General features: G+C 42.7%; 1 protein-coding gene across 1 annotated transcript in view; it reads right to left on the reverse strand.

Moving 5' to 3' along the window:
- Positions 1–21,138, reverse strand: part of LOC138783038 (fibrocystin-L-like) — a 218,263-nt gene that overhangs the window by 86,301 nt on the left and 110,824 nt on the right. Inside the window, exons 33-35 of the mRNA XM_069957185.1 lie at positions 14,986–15,227; positions 7,988–8,124; positions 4,242–5,268 (exon numbers count right to left, since the gene is read on the reverse strand). Coding sequence (XP_069813286.1) covers positions 4,242–5,268; positions 7,988–8,124; positions 14,986–15,227 — 1,406 coding nt within the window. The remainder of the gene's footprint in view (positions 1–4,241; positions 5,269–7,987; positions 8,125–14,985; positions 15,228–21,138) is intronic.

Here is a 21,138-nt window from a genome sequence, read left to right on the forward strand (position 1 = left end):
TTATCTTCCTTCCCTTGGCTCATTTTAAAATGTTGCCACCTCTCTCTATATTGTGTATTATTAAAAGTTCTTGTGTAAATTGTCTGAGAGATTCTAGCATTATTTCTATTATTATTATCTATTATTTCTTCACAAAAGAAGAACAAGAGTGTATATTGGTAAAAAATCCGTCTGTTCCTTATTTTTTTTTTTTCTTCCAAAGCTGTAGAAATACCGAAATGTCCCCCGGAAAGATACCATTATTGCGGGGGTTGAATCCCTCAACAGTCACTTGGGTGAGTACATTGATAGATTGCTACAAAAATATGTAATTACTTTGCCTTCATAATTGAAGGACTCAGGACATCTTTTATCCCAACTGGAAAATGTGAATTGGAAGGAAGGAGACCTGCTTGTTACATTAGATGTAGCATCGTTATATTCAAATATACCACACGACAAAGGAATTGCAGCAGTAAGCCAGGTTTTTAAAGAAGATATTTTAATGCCAGATAATCAGAAACAATTTATTTTAAATGGTTTAAAGTTCATTTTAGAAAATAATTATTTTGTTTTTTAAAACAAATTTTTTATTCAACATCTCGGGACCGGAATGGGCGCGAAATGCACGCCAGTTTTCGCGAATCTATATATGGGAGCGTTAGAGCAGGAATCTGTATACAACGGTAATTTTATGAAATATATTAATTTTTATGGAAGATTTATAGATGATCTTTTAATATTTTGGAACGGTACTAAAGATGAATTGATGGATTTTATGAGTTTTTTAAATAATAACCAATGGGGCCTTGGGTTCACAGAAAATTGTAGCTATACTGAAATTTCATTTTTGGATCTGAATATCTATATTAAGGATGGTAAAATTAATACAAAAACATATTTTAAACCTATTGACGCTAACGGATACTTGACTATACTATGACAGTGAACATAAAAAGGACTGGAAAACTAATATTCTGTTCGGTCAAATGTTAAGGATAAAGTGCAACTGCACAGAAAAGGAAGTATTTGAAGAGCAAACCAAAGTACTGGAAGAAAGATTCTAACAAAAAAACTATCCCAAAAAATTTATTGAAGGAGCGAAGAAAAGAGCAGAGGATTTGGATAGAAAGCTACAGGTAATGAACACAGGAAGGAAAAAGGAGGAAAAAGAAAGTGAAAGAGAGAAAAAAGAAGTCTCATTTATTACTAAGTTCAGAAGTAACCATAGAAGTATTAAAAAAATTCTGAGAAAAAAAAAACTGATTTTTAGAAGATATCAAACTTTAGGACAACTGATAGCTCCATCTTATCCTAATATAAAACCCCAAAAAATCTAAAAATGGGAGTTTTTTTAAAAAAAATTCAGGGATCTACAAGTGTGGAAAAATAGTGTGTAAAACCTATCCGAATTTTGCTAACAAAACAAAAATGCTAAAAAGTAAGGTGTCAGGAGAGGAAATATCAATTTTTACAGTTCTTATCATGTAGCAGTGACTTTGTTATATACGTTCTGGAGTGCCCTTGTGGCCTACAGTACTTAGGTAGGACGTGTCCGACTCTAAGGAAGTGAGTAAATACACACAGATTTAACATAGTACACAAATTTGCCAAGCATAGTGTATTACGGCATTTTGCTCAGTTCCACAATGCCGACGCCAGCCTGCTAAAAGTGTATCCAGTAGAAAGAATAGAAAGCCAGTTACATAGATTTGCGAAGTTATGCAAACGAGAGAGCTATTGGATTTTTAGGCTAAACACACTAACACCAAATGGTCTAAATGAAATGTTGGAGAGAGTGTAACCACATTGATAAGAATAGAGATTTTTATTGTTTTTATGTATTTATACTTTTTTAACCCTTTGAGGACCAGGCCCAAAATGACCCAGTGGACCGCGCAAATTTTGATCTTAGTGTTTCCGTTTTTCCCTCCTCCCCTTCTAAGAGCTCTAGCACTTTCAGTTTTTTTTATCTACAAGCCATGTAAGTGCTTATTTGTTACAGGAATAGTTGTACTGTGTAATGGCGTCATTCATTTTACCATAACATGTATGATGGAATCCCAAATATATTATTTATGAAGATATAAATTGGTGAAATCGCAAAAAAGAATGCAATATGGTAACGTTTGGGGGGTTCCTGTGTCTACGTAATGCACTATATGGTAACAGTGACATGATACTATTACTCTATAGGTCAGCCCGAACACAACCATATGCAGGTTACACAGATTCTCTAATGTTATATATATTTTTTAAATGAAATCCTTTTTTTTGGCAATTAATTATAAATAAAATGGGCCTATTGTGACGCTTATAACGGTTTTATTTTTTCACCTACGGGGCTGTATGGGGTGTCATTTTTTCCGCCATGATCTCTAGTTTTTATTAATACCATATTTGTGAAGATCGGACGTTTTGATCACTTTTTATTAATTTTTTTTTATATATAATGTAACATAAAATCGGTAATCCACGCATTTTTTTCCCTCTTTTCGTGTACGCCGTTTACCGTTCGCAATGATGCTTGTTATATTTTAATAGATCGGACAATTACGCACGCTACGGTATATTATATGTTTATTTGTTTATTTATTTTTATATGTTTTATTTATATAATGGGAAAGGGGGGTGATTTCAACTTTTATTGGGGGAGGGGTTTTGAGGTAGTGTAATAGTGTTTTTAACTTTTTTTTTTTACACATTTGAAGTCCCTTTGGGGGACTTTTACATAGATTAGTTTGATTTCTACACTGATGAATGCTATGCCATAGGCATAGCATTGATCAGTGTTATCGGCGATCTACTCATTGAGCCTGCCTGTGCAGGCTTAGTGTAGCAGATCGCCGATCGGACCGCACGGAGGCAGGTAAGAGACCTCCGGCGGCCCGTTTTACCGATCGGGACCCCCGCAATCACACTGCGGGGGTCCCGATCGGTAAGTGACAGGGGACTCCCCCTGTCACTTACACTTAAACGCCGCGGTCGCGGCGTTTAAGGAGTTAATGACACGCGGCAGCGCGATCGCTGCAGCGTGTCATTGCCGGTGAGGTCCCGGCTGCTGATTGCAGCCGGCCCCCACCTGCTATGAAGCGCGCTCCGCTCCGGAGCACGCTTCATAGCGGGAGAAACACCCAGGGCATACAGTTACGCCCTAGGTCGTCTGGGGACAGACTTCCATGGCGTAACTATACGCCCTGGGTCGTCTAGGGGTTAACATTGTGCCTCTTTTTTTTTTTTTTTTTTTTTGTAAAATGGTTCCAGTATGAGGTCATGAGGGGGAGGAGCAAAGGGAGGGCTTTTTAAGCTTGCATGTGTTTTTGCTGAACATTGTCCTTGAGAAAGAGATTTGATATCTCGATATGCGTTGGGCTATGAATAAAACCTAGTAAAGTGTATACAGAACCCTTAATTTACTTGAGAAATTGATACAGGAATCCCAGTGTTTCTCTCCAGATGCTGAAAGGTAGCTACAAGAAACAAAGACTGATCTGGATGCCTGCTGAGATCTTTTTGAAGGTGAACCTGGAGGTGGAGGGGAGCGTTCCAAAACCCCCCTCCTCAGCGTGAGTAACATCTGTGCTCCCTTTTTAACGATACATATTTATGATTTTATCAGATGTAAAGTTCGCTCTCCTATTTTTTATATTTTTTTGTTTGGTATTCCGGAGACCGGGGAACTGGAAGATCACACCGGGAGGATCGCAGCGAGCCTTGCATAATTATCTTTGGGCGTGTTACATTTAGGAGTGGTGAAATCCTCACCACTCACCAAGTGTAAGTTCACCATTTCTAAGGACTAGTTCACACAGAAGACGTTACCGCTCCCAAAGTTTTTTTCTTTCTTTTCTATTTATAGATACTGTCAACAAATATGTAAATTCTATAGCTACCTTAAAGCTGAATATGCACATAAGAGAAAAGGTTGGCTAATCCTCCAATTTCCCTGGGATATTCATGAGGGCTACCCAACACCAGATTTTGAATAGAAAGAGGGATTAGGCCTGTTAAGTGTGTGTCAGATCATTTGTTCTTGTGGGAGACAAATTATTGCCAAAGATTTTGGCGATAAATTTTTATTTCTTCTGATTGAAGTAAAAAGGAATGATTGACTGAGCATACATGTTTATAGTGGAATCGGAATGAATAGCTGTTCATTGACTGAGGCCTCAGCCAACAGCTATCTCATCTGTATGGCCAACTAAATAGTTGGGTAATGTGTCAAGGTAAACTTGTTATATTTAGGCTATTTATCTATTTACCTGTTAGTGTCCCATCTGTATCAATTAGAACAACTTCATGCTCCCATCTGAATCTTGCCTTGTTGGTTGAATTGAAGAACTGTATTCCATCAAATCTTGCACTCCAACCTCCAGCAGCAATAGATGTAACTGCAATCGCTGCACAGTTTGGTCGGTCGAAGTTCATGAACTTTACAGATGAAACAGTGAGTCCTTCATCATACGGGAGGGTGATGCCTCGGGCAGTGCAGAAATCAGAACCAAGTCCTAGCTCATCCACATGTCCCACTATTATGGCATTTTTGAGAACAGCTCCGTTGGTCTCTCCCCATCCACCAACATAATCTAACATAACCCTTGTTGTTTCTATGCCAGAGTCTTCATTATTGATCATGGAGAAGTTATGGAACTGGATAGCACCACCATTTACCCATTCTGCTCCTTTCTGACAATTCCAAGTGGTCAACGACCTGAAAACAGCCGGTGATGGTGCATAATAATAATAGCAAGATTGACTCTGATCTGGTACGGCCATTGGGAAGTAATTTTCATATATCCAAATGCCAAACCATCCCTGAGAGTGAACAGTGTTATTGTAGAACTCTCCCAATGGTAATCTGAACTGACAAATGCTAGGGTCATAGGAAAGTCCATCTGGGTTATCATGCATCCTGTACCAAAAACCAAAGTGTGTTCCACCAGCCGCGGCATTGTGCCTTATTGTGTTATTTGGATTAGTTACCCAGAAGGCTGCTGGGGTAATATCATCATTCAGCAAGCTGGTACTTTGCTGAACAAATACAGCCAAGTTATACTGAAGAATATTTCCATGCTCAATCCCATCTTCAATGAAGAACGCTCCCCCCATGATATCATAGATGACGTTCCTTTCCACAAGCAGGTTGTGAGTGTTGTGGATGGACACTGCTCTGTTGTAGGTTTGATGAATTCCACAACCTCGTACATATGATTTATACTGCATATCCCCCATTAAATGCCAGTGTATTGGATACCGGCCTAATCTGAAAGCTTGCCCAGCATGGGAAACCTACAAAACAAATAGGTACAAAACAAATACCAGTATTTGTATTTAATTTATATTATTCACTTTCATATGTATGAATAATTATATTGATAATTATTTAATGATAATATTATAATAACTGCATTTGAATAAGAATATAAAAATTGTATGCTAATATATGGTTTTTTTTTTTTCTTATAACAGCAGTTTCTATATAATAGCAGTTTTAGGTACATGTATTTTTGTAAAAAAGTGCTGTCAACTAGTGAAGTAAAGAGGCAAAATTTAATTAAAAAAATAAAAAAGCCAGTAGAGACATAAGGAGTTACCCATTTACTATTACGTAACACTAGACAGAAGTAATAAATATCATTGCAAGTTTGAATAACAACTGCTTTCTCTCTCCCTCCGCGCATCTTCTCCGCTCCCGTTCCTGGAGCAGCCAGTGTGACGTACACTGAATGCGCCTGGGATGCCCGAAGCTCTCCCGAGCAGCCGAGCATCTAATCAGAGACGCTAGGCTGCTCAGGAGAGCTTCGGAAGAATGACAGAGGCTTCGGGTACTTCCGGAGCCTCCCGGAGCCTCTGCCCCGGCGCAGTCAGTGTACGTGACACACCGAAAACAAACTTCGCACAGGTCGCCATCTAACCTAAGGCACACACACACACACACACACTACAGAATTGAATAATTTAAATAAACAAAAATAAAAAGGAAGTGAGAGACCTACAGACTAGGAGCACTGGGGGTAACACAGTAGGAAGAATGTACTAGCATTATTAGCAGATGGTCCAGCCATGTACATAGAATCAGAGTCTTTAAGTGTTGGGTGAGCAAGTACAAGTATGGTGTGCATGAAACTTTTGGAGATATGGAGTAGAAGTTGAGGGGACAGCAGAAGGGGAACCAAGTTTAGGGAATGTTATAAGCAAGCCTGAAGAGATGAGTCTTCAGGGCACGCTTGAAACTGTGGGTATGAGTCTAATGTCTAATGGGTAGGGCATTCCAGAGAACTGGTGCAAGAGTAAGAGTTTCCGATTATGGAAGATGTTAGTGTAAGATCATTAGCAGCACATAGAGCTTGGGTTGGATGGCAGGTGGAGATAAGGGAGGAAATGTATAGAGGGGGAGAATTGTGGAGAGCTTTATGGGTGAAGGTGAGGAGTTTGAACTGAATTCTGGACTTAATGGGCAGTGCAGTGACTGACACAGAGGAGGATGAGTCTGGCTGCTGCATTCAGAATAGACTAAATAGAGGAAAGTTTAGAGAGGAGAAGGGCAATTAGTAGGGAGTTACAATAGTCAAGAAAAGAATGGAAGAATGGATCAAAGCGACAGTAATAGTCTGAGCTGTGGGCAGAATCTGGAGATGTTTTTGAGGTGTAGGTGACAGGAGTGTTCATAATATTAAAGAGAGCAGACAGATAGAGAGTCACTGTTTTTTTTATAGTAATGCAGGGGTGATGTCACGGGAAGAGGTGTATAGCTGGGTGTCAGCGTAAAGATTGTATTCAATGCCAAACCAGCTGATGGTCTGTCCGAGGGGGGCTGTATAGACAGAGAAGAGGAGGGGACCCGCGACTGATCCCTAAGGAACCCTAACAGTAAGGGGTAAAAGAGAAGAAGTAGAGCCAGAGAAGAAAACACTAAAGGAGCAGTCAGGGAGCCACTAGACGCCCTGTGTGCTAAATGTCATCTTCGCCAGATAATATATGTCCCCCTATATCTCTATATGGCTATGTTCACACAACGTTTTTTCAGCTCCGTTTAAAATGACGTCTGTTATTTTGAGTCTAAAATAACGGACGTCATTTAGCTGTCTGGCCTTCCCTTAGTGCAATGACAGCTGTTGGTACATTATTCTAGTTTGGGTTACAAATTGCCCTTTGGGTGTGGCTTAATTGAAAATTCCATTGAATTTAATAGTAAAAATGGAGAAAGAACAGTGACATAAGAAAAACTGTGTAAACAACTAATAAAAAACATCCGCTGTTTGCAAAAGATGTCCGAAAATAATGATCGTGTTTATTATTTTGACGTTTACGGTAAAAACGCCCATTATTTAATGCATTGTGTGCATTGGACATCCGTCTTCCCATTGACTTCAATTCATTGCCATTGCAGTCGGTTAAATCGCGGCAAAAACAGACATTATTTTAAAAATCAAAATCGGCCGCCTTTTCTCTATTTTTTTTGACGTTGTGTGAACATAGCCTATATCTGCATCACAGCTATATACAGTATGCACCAGCTAGACCACTGCTTTTAAAACAGGGTGTTGGTCGGTAACTTAGATAAGCTGTCAACAATAAGAGGGAAAAAGTGGACATAGAAGAAGGATAATGTTTGCAAAATGAATTTCCTTTCAAGGTTAAAGTGTAATTATCATTTATTTATTAATTTTTGCAGAAATCAATAGTACGATCGATTTTAAGAAACTCTGTAATATGTTTTTTTTTAGGAACTCCTAATAAAAAAGGTGTGTTTTACTAATACAAAAAAATCCCCTCCTCTAATAAAAGTTTGACTCACCCCCCTTTTCCCATTAAATAAATTTCCCTATAAATAAAAATTAAATAAATGAATAAATAAACAAACAAACATATTTGGTATCACCGCATGAGTAGTCACCCAAACTAATAAATTATCACATGAAGATATTAATGTAGATGATTATTGAATCATAAAGCATCTTCTAGTAGTGTAGAACTATTTGTCATTTATGTTTAGCTTTGCACGTACCTCAACATACTCTATTCTTCCAATGGACAGAAGTTTACCGGGTTGTGTTGTATGGAACATTATACAACCTCCAAACTCATCACTTCCTACTTCCTCACCAAATCTTCCCTGGAAGCAGGTTTGGGTGGCAAATTCACCTAAAGTATTAACAAGATAACATGACAGCATGATAAAATTATAACAATAAAAATTATTTGGGGGGTTTTACACACACACACACACACACACACACACACACACATACATATATACATGTATATATATATATATATATATATATATATATATATTATACAGTATGTATCATATATCTTGCACCCTTTCCCTGTTTGTTTGTTTTTCCTCAAACCTATCCGCTCTGGATATCTAAAATCATCTTCTTTGTGTCCTCTCTGACAACACGATGCTCCCTCTACCCCTCTCCCTTTGTAGACACAGGACATGTGATATCCTCTCTGGGGACTGGTATAGCGGTCTACTGACTTGGCCCCCAGAAGACATCATGTGATGCAAAATCAGTGAAAAAAAAACAGCCCCGTGTTTACTGTGCAATAGTAATGACAGCAGAGGGCAGGAAAGAAAGCTAAGGGAGCGAGTATGCAAAGGGACCAATCAGGGAGCTGCATAATGGCAAATGTAGTTTCTTTGCCTGCACCATCTTGGATATAGATCGGCTTTTAGAAAAACTGTATTTTTTTGAGAAATGTTGCTTTAGGTCCAACACTTAGGCATTGGCGCCAGTTGTATAGGGTAAGCCCCAATGTTTTCAGATGCTGAACAAGGTGATGGGTCCAGATGGTGTCCACTCCAGAGTTCTTAAAGATTGTCAGTGGTGTGTAGTGATGAGCGAGCATGCTCGTCTGAGCTTGGTACTCAATCGAGCATTAGGGTACTCGATGGTACTCGTTATTCGGAAGAGCATCTCGCGATACTCGAGAAAATCCTCATCATTCATTTCCTGTAAGTTTGGGCGCTATTTCTCAGCCAATAAACATGCAGGAGACTTTTTGGTACATCCTGCGATCACGTGGGACCCATACATGTCGATAGCAGCGATTGGTTGGCCGGCAAGGCTCAGCTCACATTTATGCTGAAAGAGATTAGGGACAGAGCTGCTGCTTGTTAGGGAAAGCGATAGTGAAGGATTTAGCATTCCAGTAGGCAGGGAATACTAGCAATACAAACAAACAGCCCTTTTAAGGGCTTCAAATCGTTTTTAAATAGTATTACTACAGACTGCTGGCTGGGATATGCAGTGCAGCTACCACGATTTCACCAGCACATTGTGGTGATTGGCTGCTGGCAGAAAGGGGACATTAGGTGTTGCATACAGACCAATAAGAAGTGCTCAGTGTACTATTTTTTGATTTTGTGGCTGGTGGTGCTGCTGTACTACATTGTATTGCTGGGATTTGTAGTACACCTGCATAGACCTTCACTGCTCATTGTAAGGGGGTGTCACAGAGTGTGTATACGTGCAGCCACTACCGGATTGTCTCCCACAGCTCCCCAAAACTACTGGGACCACAACTATTTTTTCTGATTTCTGTATTTCATACGCAAGGCCTATCTAAGTTCACAACTGCTTGCACAGAGTAAAGGGGGTGTCACAGAGTGTATTGGTGCAGCCACCAACAGAATGTATACCACAGCACCCCAAAAAATAGTGTGACCACTAGTATATTTACTGATTTCTGTACTTCTTACGCAAGGCATATCTAAGTTCACTACTGCTTGCACAGAGTAAAGGGGTTGTGTAACAGAGTGTATTGGTACAGCCACCACTAGATGGTATACCATAGCCCCCCCCCCAAAACTAGTGGGACCACTAGTATATTTCCAGATTTCTGTCTTTCTTACTCAAGCCATATCTAAGTTCACAACTGCTTGCACAGAGTAAATGGGGTGTTACAGAGTGTATTGGTGCAGCCACCAACAGATTGTAAACCACAGGCCCAAGGCACGAGCGCCTCCCTCCCTACAACCACCCCTTCACCTCCCCTATGGTCAAAGTCCAGTGCAGCTACCAAGATTTTAGCAGCACACTGTGGTGATCGGCTGCTGGCAGAAAGGGGACAGCAGGTGTTGCATACAGACCCCTAAGAAGTCCTCAGTACTATTATATTATTATTATTACTAGTATATAGTATATACCACCATCTTTCACAGGGCAATTAGAAGTGAGCTTCGATGTGACTGCAGTCATAAATGAAGAAATAAGAAAATATACAGGACAAGTCACACTAGTTTCTGGAGGTTGTTGTATACAATCTGTGGGTAACTGCAGCTATATAGTATATAGTATATGCCACCATCTTTCACAGGGCAATTAGCAGTGAGCTTGGATGTGACTCACCACTTCTCCCCAAAGCTGATTGGATTTTGAGTTTGACTTGGAGGTGCTGGGCTGCCCTGCCCCTAGCGTGTTATCAGAGCGGGTCTTCAGTGCAGCTGGTGGCATCATGAGTCACTAATAAGCGCTCACATGTTTATTAATTTTATTATTTCTTTATTTCTTATTGAAGCCATATCCAAGCTCACTGCTAATTACCCTGTGTAATTAGCAGTGAGCTTGGTTGCGTGTGACAAGGGGCGGAACCTGCTGGCGGCTCTGCAATTCTGCAGGCTCACACATGTACCATGCCTGGCCCACGTTTTCAACCTAGTGTTACTGCGGTTCCTTAAAACTTACCCCAATTTGGCTGACTTGCTCACCAAGGTGCACCACATCTGTGTGCATTTCCGCAAGTCAACTAGGGAAAGTTACCCCAACTGCTACAGTCAAATTCAAAGTCAAATTCAAACTCGAAACAGCGGTGGGGGAGAAGTGGGGAGTCACATAATGTAGGGAATGTTACCCCAACTGCTACAGTAAAATTCAAAGTCAAAACAGCGGTGGGGGGAGAAGTGGGGAGTCACATTATGCAGGGAATGTTACCCCAACTGCTACAGTCAAATGCATAGTCAAATTCAATTTAGCATCCTTGTCTTGTCCATTTCAAACCATATTACCTGTGAATGTCATCTTACGGTGTCCTCTGCCGTCCTTTCACCAGTATCTTCTACCTTTTTTTGATGTTGTAGCCGTTTTGAAGGCAAGATTGATCAGGCCTTTCACCAGTAGCTTCTATCCTTCCTTGGATGTTGTAGTAGCCTTTTTGAAGGCAGGATTGACCAGGCCTTTCACCAGTAGCTTCTATCCTTCCTTGGATGTTGTTGTAGCCTTTTTGAAAGCAGGATTGACTATATCTTTTTAATAGACAGGCTACTGCACTTGCCCTCTCTTAGAGACTTTTTAAAGGATTGAAAGTGTATTCATTTGTTCAAATCAAATTCCGGGGCCTTTTAAGAAGACTGTACTGTTATTCTTCGTCCCTACCTCCAAAGAGATGCCTATCACGCATAACTGCATGAGGGTGTGAGGCTAAATCTAACCATAATCTGGCTATTTTAGTTTTAAGCGCAGCAGCACTGCCATGGCAAAGCGCCAACAGGCGATGCTCAAACTGCTGAACAGCACCTTCTACCTTCCTTGGATGTTTTAGCCGTTTTGAAGGCAGGATTGACCAGGACTTTCACCAGTAGCTTCTATCCTTCCTTGGATGTTGTAGTAGCCTTTTTGAAGGAAGGATTGACCAGGCCTTTCACCAGTAGCTTATATCCTTCCTTGGATGTTGTTGTAGCCTTTTTGAAGGCAAGATTGACCAGGTCTTTTTAGTAGACAGGCTACCGCACTTGCCCTCTCTTAGAGACTCTTTAAAGTGTATTCATTTGTTCAAATCAAATTCCGGGGCTTCTTAAGAAGACTGTATTGTTATTCTTCGTCCCTACCTCCAAAGAGATGCCTCTCACGCACAACTGCATGAGGGTGTGAGGCTAAATCTAGCCATAATCCGGCTATTTTTATTGGATGAATGTATTGTTGATCTTGGTCTGGGTCAGTGGTGTCTGGCTAAGTTTTTGGGTGGTCCATATGCTACCTGTGTTTGAATGGTTCTCTGTGTTCCCTTTTTGGAACCTCATGCCCCTTGGTAGTCTACTGTGTCAGCTCTAATTTTTGTGAGGTTCCACGCCTGCCTCATCTAAAAGCCGGTAATGGCCACTTTATGGTCTTTTTTTTCTAATCTTCAATTTAAATTTTGAAATCAAATCAACTTCAATTCCATTGCTATTTTGCAGGGCTGTCTGGTCATCTATTGTATCTCCAAGATACACTCCACTGTTCAAAGGAACATACAGTGAAAATGGTGGATCCTAATTTAGCATCCTTGTGTTGTCCATTTTCGTACCAGACAATCTGTGGATGTCAACTTGCGAGGGTTCTCTGCCGTCCTTTTATTTTTTAGCTTGGGGCCTCTTAAGAAAACTGTATTGTTATTCTTCATCCCTACCTCCAAATATATGTCTCTCACACACAACTGCATGAGGGTATGAGTTTAAATCTAGCCATAATCCGGCCATTTTTATTGGATGATTGTATTGTCCATCTTGGTCTGAGTCTGTGGTGTCAGGCTAAGTTTTTGGGTGGTCCATATGCTACTGGTGTTTGAATGGTTCCATGTGTTCTCACCGCCATGCTGTCAGGCTAAATTTTGGGGTGGTTCATATGTTACCTCTGTTTTTAATGGTTCTTTGTGTCCTCACCGCCATGCTGTGTCAGGCTAAGATTTTGGGTGGTTCATTATATGCTACCTCTGTTTTAATGGTTCCCTGTGTTCTCACTGCCATGCTGTGTCAGGCTGAGTTTTTGGGTGGTTCATATTGCCTACCTCTGTTTTAACCAGGCTGTTGCCCACAATTTGGCATAATGGTGCCATTAGGCAGCCTCAGAGGCATCGATACATGCTGCCCCTGATGTTTCCTGTCCATTTCCATTGTGTTTCCATCATTTTCTAAGGTTAACAGGTTTTCTCACAACCTTCCCTCTACCGAATTTAGGTCCCCTGCAAAAATGCTCGTGTTTCCCATTGACTTCAATGGGGTTCGTTATGCGAAACGAGCACTCGAGTATCGGGAGATATTCGTCTCGAGTAACGAGCACCCGAGCATTTTAGAACTCGCTCATCACTAGTGGTGTGTATTCCAAGCAGAGACTGGTTACAAATGGGGACCACAAGGGTCTGTTTTGGGTCCTGTTCTTTTTAACCCCTTCATGACCGAGGTCATTGGTGCCAGGTCAAAATAATGCAGTATTCCTCCTCGCCTTCTAAGAGCCATAGCACTTTTATTTTTTGACCTACAGGGCTGGTTGGGGTGTCATTTTTTGCACCATGATATCTTTATTAATATCACATTGGTGTAAGCGAAAATGTTTGAAAAAAACATACAATCAATAAATTGCATATACTGATCTATGCTATGCCATAGCTGAGCCTAAATCAGTGTTATCGGCGATTTTTGCATAGAGCCAGCCTGAGAGCAGACTCTATACAGAGATGGCCGATCCGACAGAATGGAGGTAAGTGACTTACCCCCGCCCGTCGGTACAAGCGATTGGGACCCCTGCAGCCGATCAGTCAGTGACAGGTGCTTGTCCTGTCACTGACTACCTTAAATGCCGCAATCGTTATAGATCGCGGCGTTTAAGGGGTTAATGACAGGCAGCTGCGGGATCACAGCTGCCTGTCATTATCTCCGGCCCCAGACACACTGATATGTGCGGGACCTCACATTAGGCCTAGTGATGCCATCTATATAGAACAATATATAATGTGGGAGTGTCGCTAGTTCTATGGATGCCACCTATATATGAGAATATATGTAAACTGTATACCAGTAATTACAATTTAATTTTTTAATCCATTGTATATTGAAGTATTGTCCTTACATATGGTTGGTACTAACTTTACACTGCTTGTAAATATATGTTTATTGTCTGTGTTTTGTGTTTAGAGCCACGATTAAATGGCTTATCCAGAGAAAATCTTTTTCTTTCCCATCAACTGGTTTCAGAAAGTTATATAGATTAGTAATTTACTTCAATTTAAAAATCTCAAGTCTTCCAGTACTTATCAGCCGATGTATGTCCTGCAGAAAATTTCTTTCCAGTTTGACACTGTGCTCTCTGCTGCCACCTCTGTCAGAGACATGAACTGTCCAGAGCAGCAGCAAATCTCCATAGAAAACCTCTCCTGCTCTGGACAGTTCCTGTCATGGACAGAGGTGGCAGCAGAGAGCACTGTGTCAGACTGGAAAGAAAACAACATTTCCTGCAGTATGGTAAGACTTGAGATTTTTAAATAGAAGTCATTTAAAAATATATATGTAACTTTCTAAAACCAGCTGATTTGAAAGAATTTTTTTTCCCCCACTGGATAACCCATTTAAAGGAGAAGTCAGACGAAAATTTTTATTAAAGTATTGTATTGCCCCCCAAAAGTTATACAAATCCCCAATATACACTTATTACGGTAAATGCTTATAAAGTGCTTGTTCCCTGCACTTACTACTGTATCAAGGTTTCACTTCCTGGATAACATGGTGATGTCACGACCCGACTCTCAGAGCTTTGCAGGCTGTGGCTGCTGGAGAGGATGATGGCAGGGGAATGTTCAGTGTCCCTCCAGTGCCTTGTGTCAGTGTCCCCCTGCCATCCTCCTCTCCAGCAGCCACAGCCCTGGGAGTCGGGTCGTGACATCACCATGTTATCCAGGAAGTGACATCACCATTTTATTTAGGAAGTGAAGCGTTGATGCAGTAGTAAGTGCAGGGAAAAAAGCGATTTATAAGCTTTTCCCATAATAAGTTTATATTGGTAATTTGTATAGATTTTTGGGCGCATTACAATACTTTAATAAAAATTTCCGCCAGACTTCTCCTTTAATTGTTTTAAAAGTGCTGGGGAAAATTCATCATTTTGTTTGTATCAGAAAACCCTATGGTCCAAGTATCAGTCTCACACACGCTTGGTGTGGCATACAGCCCGGGAAACATTTCAACCTTATAGGAATTGGAGGGAGTGCTGACCTATCTTTTGGACTTTTAAACTATAAAATTACCTGTATTGAATCCATCCGGGCAGGCTGGTATTGTGTCGCTCCATTCCACATTGGTGGAACCTCGGACAAGGATGTTTCTAGTAAGCAGACCTACTTCTGCTCTGGCCTCAAAAACACTGCCATCAGGTAGAGTGACCGAGATCCCCAAATGCTTATATAGTAATGGTTGTGTTAGGGTGATGTTTTTGCCATCTTCAGATACAGACTGTATAATCCGCTTCTCATTCTGACTTCGACTGTGTCTGTAAGAGGATAATAAAATGAATAGTGGTTCGACTATGTACAGAGCCCCCATAACTTATTATAGGATTTCAATTAAAATGTAATAAAAAAAAATTAATAATAAAGCTAATGCCTCCATGATAACATGATAAAGCTGGAGGCAGATAACACAGGATCACAAGATCAGGTCATTAGAACACGTCATGAAGAGCATATTCAATACACTCTCCTACAGTCAGGAATCTTATGTCCATGTGTCCACCAGAATAATATACAGAAATAAAATCTTCAGAAAATATAAATAGACTGAAAACTGGAACAGTCATTCTCTACGGGCGTTGGACTCATCTTTGGTGAGCGCGCGCACGGCTTCTGACGGGGATTGATGGCGCCGAGACAGGCTCCAGGACTGGGACTTCGTGGAAGCGCTAAGTATAAGGGGCTCCAGCGGGAGGTTGAGCGGCCTTCACCCTGATAGAGGTGGGCGGTATAGTGCAAAAATACCGATACCGTCTCTGGCGTTGGTTAATCGATCTCAACTTAGCCACGACGGTATCTGCGGCATATTTCTATCTCCTGGTCTGAGCTGCCTGGCTTGTCAGAGCGCGCCCCTCTGCGCCCCTCGTGTCAGAGCACCCCCACCCCGCAACGGTCTTGGCCGGCCAGTGCAAAATCGCACCCCCCCCCAACACACACACGGCCCGGCATGAGCGCCACACGTTTTACTGTATGTGCAGTGACACACCATTCCAGTCCCGTCTAAGGACTCCCATACCAGTCCTATCTGAGCGCCCCTCCCCCCGCACCAGTCCCGTCCGAGCGTCCCTCCCCCCGTACCAGTCCCGACCTCCCGCCCCTCCCGCCGCACCTCTTTCAGCCTTCCAACCAATGACAAAGGAAGAAGTCTCCAGGCTCATCTCCTCCTTTCACCCTACTCTCTCCTGCTCTCACTACTTAAGGCCCTATTCCACGGAATGATTATCAGCCGTATTCAGCCAATATCTGCTGTTAATCATCCCATGGAATAGAAGGCAACGATCAGCCGACATCGTTCATATCGGCTGTTGAAAGACAAACGACTCATACAGCAACGATCTGCTGCCATCGCTCCGTGGAATAGGAGCGTTGGCAGCAGACCGCTGCTGTATGCTATGGGCTGCCCGGACAATCTAGCGATCACCCGGACAGCCCCCCCCCCCGCGCCTCCCCCCGGACTCGCCCGCTTGCTGTCGCTACACGAAATAGCAGTGGCAGCGAGCAGGGAACGAGGAGCAAACTAGCGCTAATAGCACGGTCGGTGGAATAGGGGCTTCACTGAACTAAAATCTTCAACCTCTCCCTTTCTCATGGCATCTTAACCTCGACCTTTCACTCCATTACTGAAAAAACCTTCTTTAGACAGGGCCGTATTAACAATTGCTCCTGCCCTGGGCACTATACCTGAAGACACCCCATGTTCACGCACAGATTGGCCTTACCAGACCTGAACAATACCATCATACCCCCCACCCCCCTGGAAAAAACACCAGATTTACTGGCAAGCCTGAACAGGATATAGGAGACTAAAAAAAAAAAAAAAAAAAAAAAAAAAAAAAAGTTTTTCTCCTTTCCCCCTGCTCCCTGGTGCTGCCCCCCCCCCCCTGCAAGGTGCTGCCCTAGGCAATGGACCACGGGTGCCTAGTGGTAAATATGGCCCTGTCTTTAGACCCATCCTGTACAGCCAACTATCGCCCTGTCTCTAATCTCACCTTTATCTCTAAATTGAAACGTCTGGTCTACTCCTGTCTAATATCTCTCTGAAAACTCTCTTCTTGACACCCTTCAGTCTGGTTTCTGTCCTCTCCATTCTACAGAAACTACTCTTACAAAAGTCTCTAATGATCTCCTCACTACTAAATCTAAAGTCAACCTCTCTCTGTTAATACTTCTGGACCTTACTGCAGCTTTTAACACTGTAGACTGCCAGCTCCTCCTCATATTCTCTTTCCCTTACTGTTGGGGTTTCTCAGGGATCAGTCCCGGACGCGCACGCCTTCTTTCTTTTGTGAGCTGCACACAATGATGAAAGGTGACAAAGACAGAAGAAGGGCACCCTTCTAGTGCAGTAATTTAGGCCAGCTCAAAATAAGCAGAGGAGGTGAACAGAGTGTGTGCTCACCTGTACAGGTTGTGCATATGTAGGCACACCACTATCAGTAGCTCAAAATACCACTGCAGCCGGCTATAGGTGCCTCACAGGTGAATCGGGAGCTAAAGACAGTAGCAGTAGAGCAAATTCCCAACAGCTACCAACTGGGACAGGGAAGAACCTTCCAAACGAGCCTGGCGCAGGTGTAGGAATATCCAGTCTATCATACACCACCAAGGAGAATCTCCAAGAGGTATAATAATATAACAAGCGGTATTTATTAGCAGACACAACGCGTTTCGGCTCAAAAATTAGGTAGAGACTTCCTCAGGCGCAGGGTACAGTATATATAACTGGAGGTATATATAACTGGTATATATAATGGGGAGCATACATGGGAGCTATATACTACTAGGGGGCGCACAGGGGATATCATGTCCTCCCTATTCCTAAAGCTCAATCTTGCTAAAACTGAGCTTCCCTCCCTTTGCTAACCACCTTCCACCTGACATAACTCCTACACAGCAAGCCCGCTGCCTTGGAGTTATGTTTGACTCTGTCCTTCACTCCCCATTTTCAATTTCCATCACATTCTTGTCACCTGCAGCTAAAAAAAAAAAAATCTCTAAAATCTATCCCTTCCTTACTGTTGAATCAGCTAAATCTCTCAATGTCTCTGTGATTCATTCACGTCTAGACTACTGCAATTCCTTACTAATCAGCCTTCCTTCCTCTAAAATCTCCCCCCTCCAGTCTATATATATATATATATATATATATATATATATATATATATATATATATATATATATATATATATTATTGTAGGGATCTTCCCGGGGGATGGTGTGTTTGGACACAGTTCAGTCAGCAAACTTGGACTTATAAAAAACAGCTTGGTGTTTATTTGTATCATAAACAGTCCATAACAGAAAAATAGCAATACCGTGCTTTTCAGAACAAACAAAACAAAAGGTCCTGCCCGTCCGGGCACTTACTAACAACCGGTCACCTATCTGGCACTTGGTAAGCAGAGTCGCTGAGTAAGCCCCCCAGCAGCGACAGTATCCTTTGCTCGCAGCAAACCCAGCCTGCAGGCTGTTCACTCCTGACTGAGAGCCAGGACCTGTACACTGAGCACAGCTTTTGCCTTCTCAGGCTGATTGGGATCAGAGCTCACCTGATCCCAAAACCCACACTGGATCGAGGGGGAGGGAATGGCAAGTCCCACTACCAAGACCTACCTGCCATTCCATGTAAGTCCAGGCCCGGCAATAATAAATAATAGCTCAGCAGCATAACACTGCTGAGCACAGATGCCTCCTGGACTCACCATCTCACACTATGTATCAACCTGGGTGAGATGTACATCCCCTCGAGCACTTTACCAGTGACATGTCCACATATCCCCCCCCTCTTCTTCAGACCGGAGGGCTGAGTGTATTGTCCCCACAGACAGTGTACCCTTGATAGGGCGTCAGCATTTGCCTGTAATTTCCCTGGCCGGTGTTCCACAGTGAAATTAAAGTTTTGTAGGGACAGAAACCACCTAGTCACCCTTGCATTCTTCTCCTTGTTTATTTTCATCCATGTTAGGGGGGCATGGTCTGTCACTAACTTAAACCTCCTGCCTAGTAAGTAGTACCTCAGGGATTCTAGGGCCCACTTCACTGCCAGACATTCTCGCTCAACTATGGCATAGTTTTTCTCGGCCGGGGATAGCTTTCTACTTAAGTACATCACCGGGTGCTCCTCGCCATTCACGACCTGTGAGAGGACGGCACCTAACCCTGTGTTAGAGGCATCTGTCTGTACTAGAAACTCTCGCCTAAAGTCAGGGGTAACTAGCACAGGCTGTTGGCACAGGGCAGACTTGAGGCTTTGAAAAGCCTTCTCGGCCTCTGGAGTCCATGTCACCATTGCGGACTTCGCACCCTTTGTCAGGTCAGTTAGTGGGGCTGCAACTGAGGCAAAATTTGGCACAAACCTACGGTAATAGCCCGTAATACCCAGGAAAGCTCTGACCTGTTTCTTTGTGAGGGGTTGAGGCCAATTCTGTATTGCCTCGATTTTATTTAGTTGTGGTTTCACTAACCCCCTCGCAATAATGTAGCCCAAGTATTTGGCCTCCTCTAAGGCTAGTGCACACTTCTCTGCATTGATGGTTAACCCCGCATCACTTATGGCATCTAACACCGCCTGGACCTTACAGAGGTGACTTTCCCAATCCGGGCTAAAAATGACCACATCATCGAGGTAGGCAGCGGAGTAATCACGATGTGGTCGCAGAATCAAGTCCATCAACCTCTGAAAAGTGGCAGGGGCTCCATGTAACCCGAATGGCATCACTACATATTGGAAGTGCCCATCAGGGGTGGAGAACGCAGTCTTCTCTCTAGCCTCAGGAGTGAGGGGGATCTGCCAGTAGCCCTTAGTGAGATCAAGGGTAGTTATGTACCTGGCATTACCCATCCTTTCTATCAACTCATCTACCCTGGGCATGGGGTAGGCATCGAACTTGGAGATCTCATTTAACTTTCTAAAGTCATTACAGAACCTCCAAGTTCCATTGGGCTTTGGGATTAACACAATCGGGCTGGACCACTCGCTCTGGGACACCTCAATGACTCCTAGGTCAAGCATACGTTTTACCTCGGATGATACCGCCTCCCTCCGGGCTTCTGGTATCCTATAGGGCTTAAGGTTTACTCTGCTTCTAGGCTCAGTTTCAATATGATGACTAATGAGATGCGTACGCCCTGGTAGGTCAGAAAACTTGTTTTTATTTTTCTGCAGGAACTCCTTAGCTTCCTGCTTCTGGGACACCGATAGGGTGTCACCAATCCTGACCGGAGGGATTGGTGGTGACAGATGACCAACAGGATTTGTCGCCACCAAGGATTCCCTGTCTTTCCAGGGCTTGATCAAGTTTATGTGATAAACTTGAAAAGGCTTCCTTCTACCTGGTTGGTGTACCTTGTAGTTGACCTCACTGATCTTCTCTACAATTTCATAGGGACCCTGCCACTTTGCTAAGAATTTGCTTTCTACCGTGGGAACAAGTATGAGTACCCGGTCACCTGGGCTAAATGTCCTGATTCTTGCAGAACGATTGTAAATTCTGCTTTGGCCCTCTTGCGCCCTCTGGAGGTGTTCCCTTACTAGGGGCATTACAGTGGCTATACGGTCCTGCATTTGTGCTACATGCTCTATAACACTCTTGTATGGGGTGGACTCACTTTCCCATGTCTCTTTCGCTATATCCAACAAACCCCTAGGGTGACGACCATAGACTAATTCGAAGGGAGAGAACCCTGTGGACGCTTGGGGTACTTCCCTAATAGAAAACATTAGATAAGGTAGTAAGTGATCCCAATCACGACCATCCTTTTCCACCACTTTTTTTAACATATGTTTCAGGGTTTTATTAAACCTCTCCACTAACCCGTCTGTCTGTGGGTGATATACAGAGGTACGTAGGTGTGAGATTTTAAACAGTTTGCATAGCTCTTTCATTACCTTTGACACAAATGGGGTACCTTGGTCGGTCAAGATTTCCTTGGGGATCCCCACCCTGGAAAACATATAAAACAATTCCCGTGCAATGGTTTTAGAGGCAGTGTTTCTTAGGGGTACAGCCTCAGGATAGCGGGTCGCGTAGTCCAACACAACTAGAATGTACTGGTGTCCCCTAGCCGACTTTACAATGGGACCCACCAAGTCCATTGCGATCCGGTCAAAAGGTACCTCTATGATGGGGAGTGGGACCAAAGGACTGCGAAAATGCGACACTGGAGCGCTAA

This window comes from Dendropsophus ebraccatus, chromosome 2 (genome assembly GCF_027789765.1).
Source record: "Dendropsophus ebraccatus isolate aDenEbr1 chromosome 2, aDenEbr1.pat, whole genome shotgun sequence".
NCBI lineage: Eukaryota > Metazoa > Chordata > Amphibia > Anura > Hylidae > Dendropsophus > Dendropsophus ebraccatus.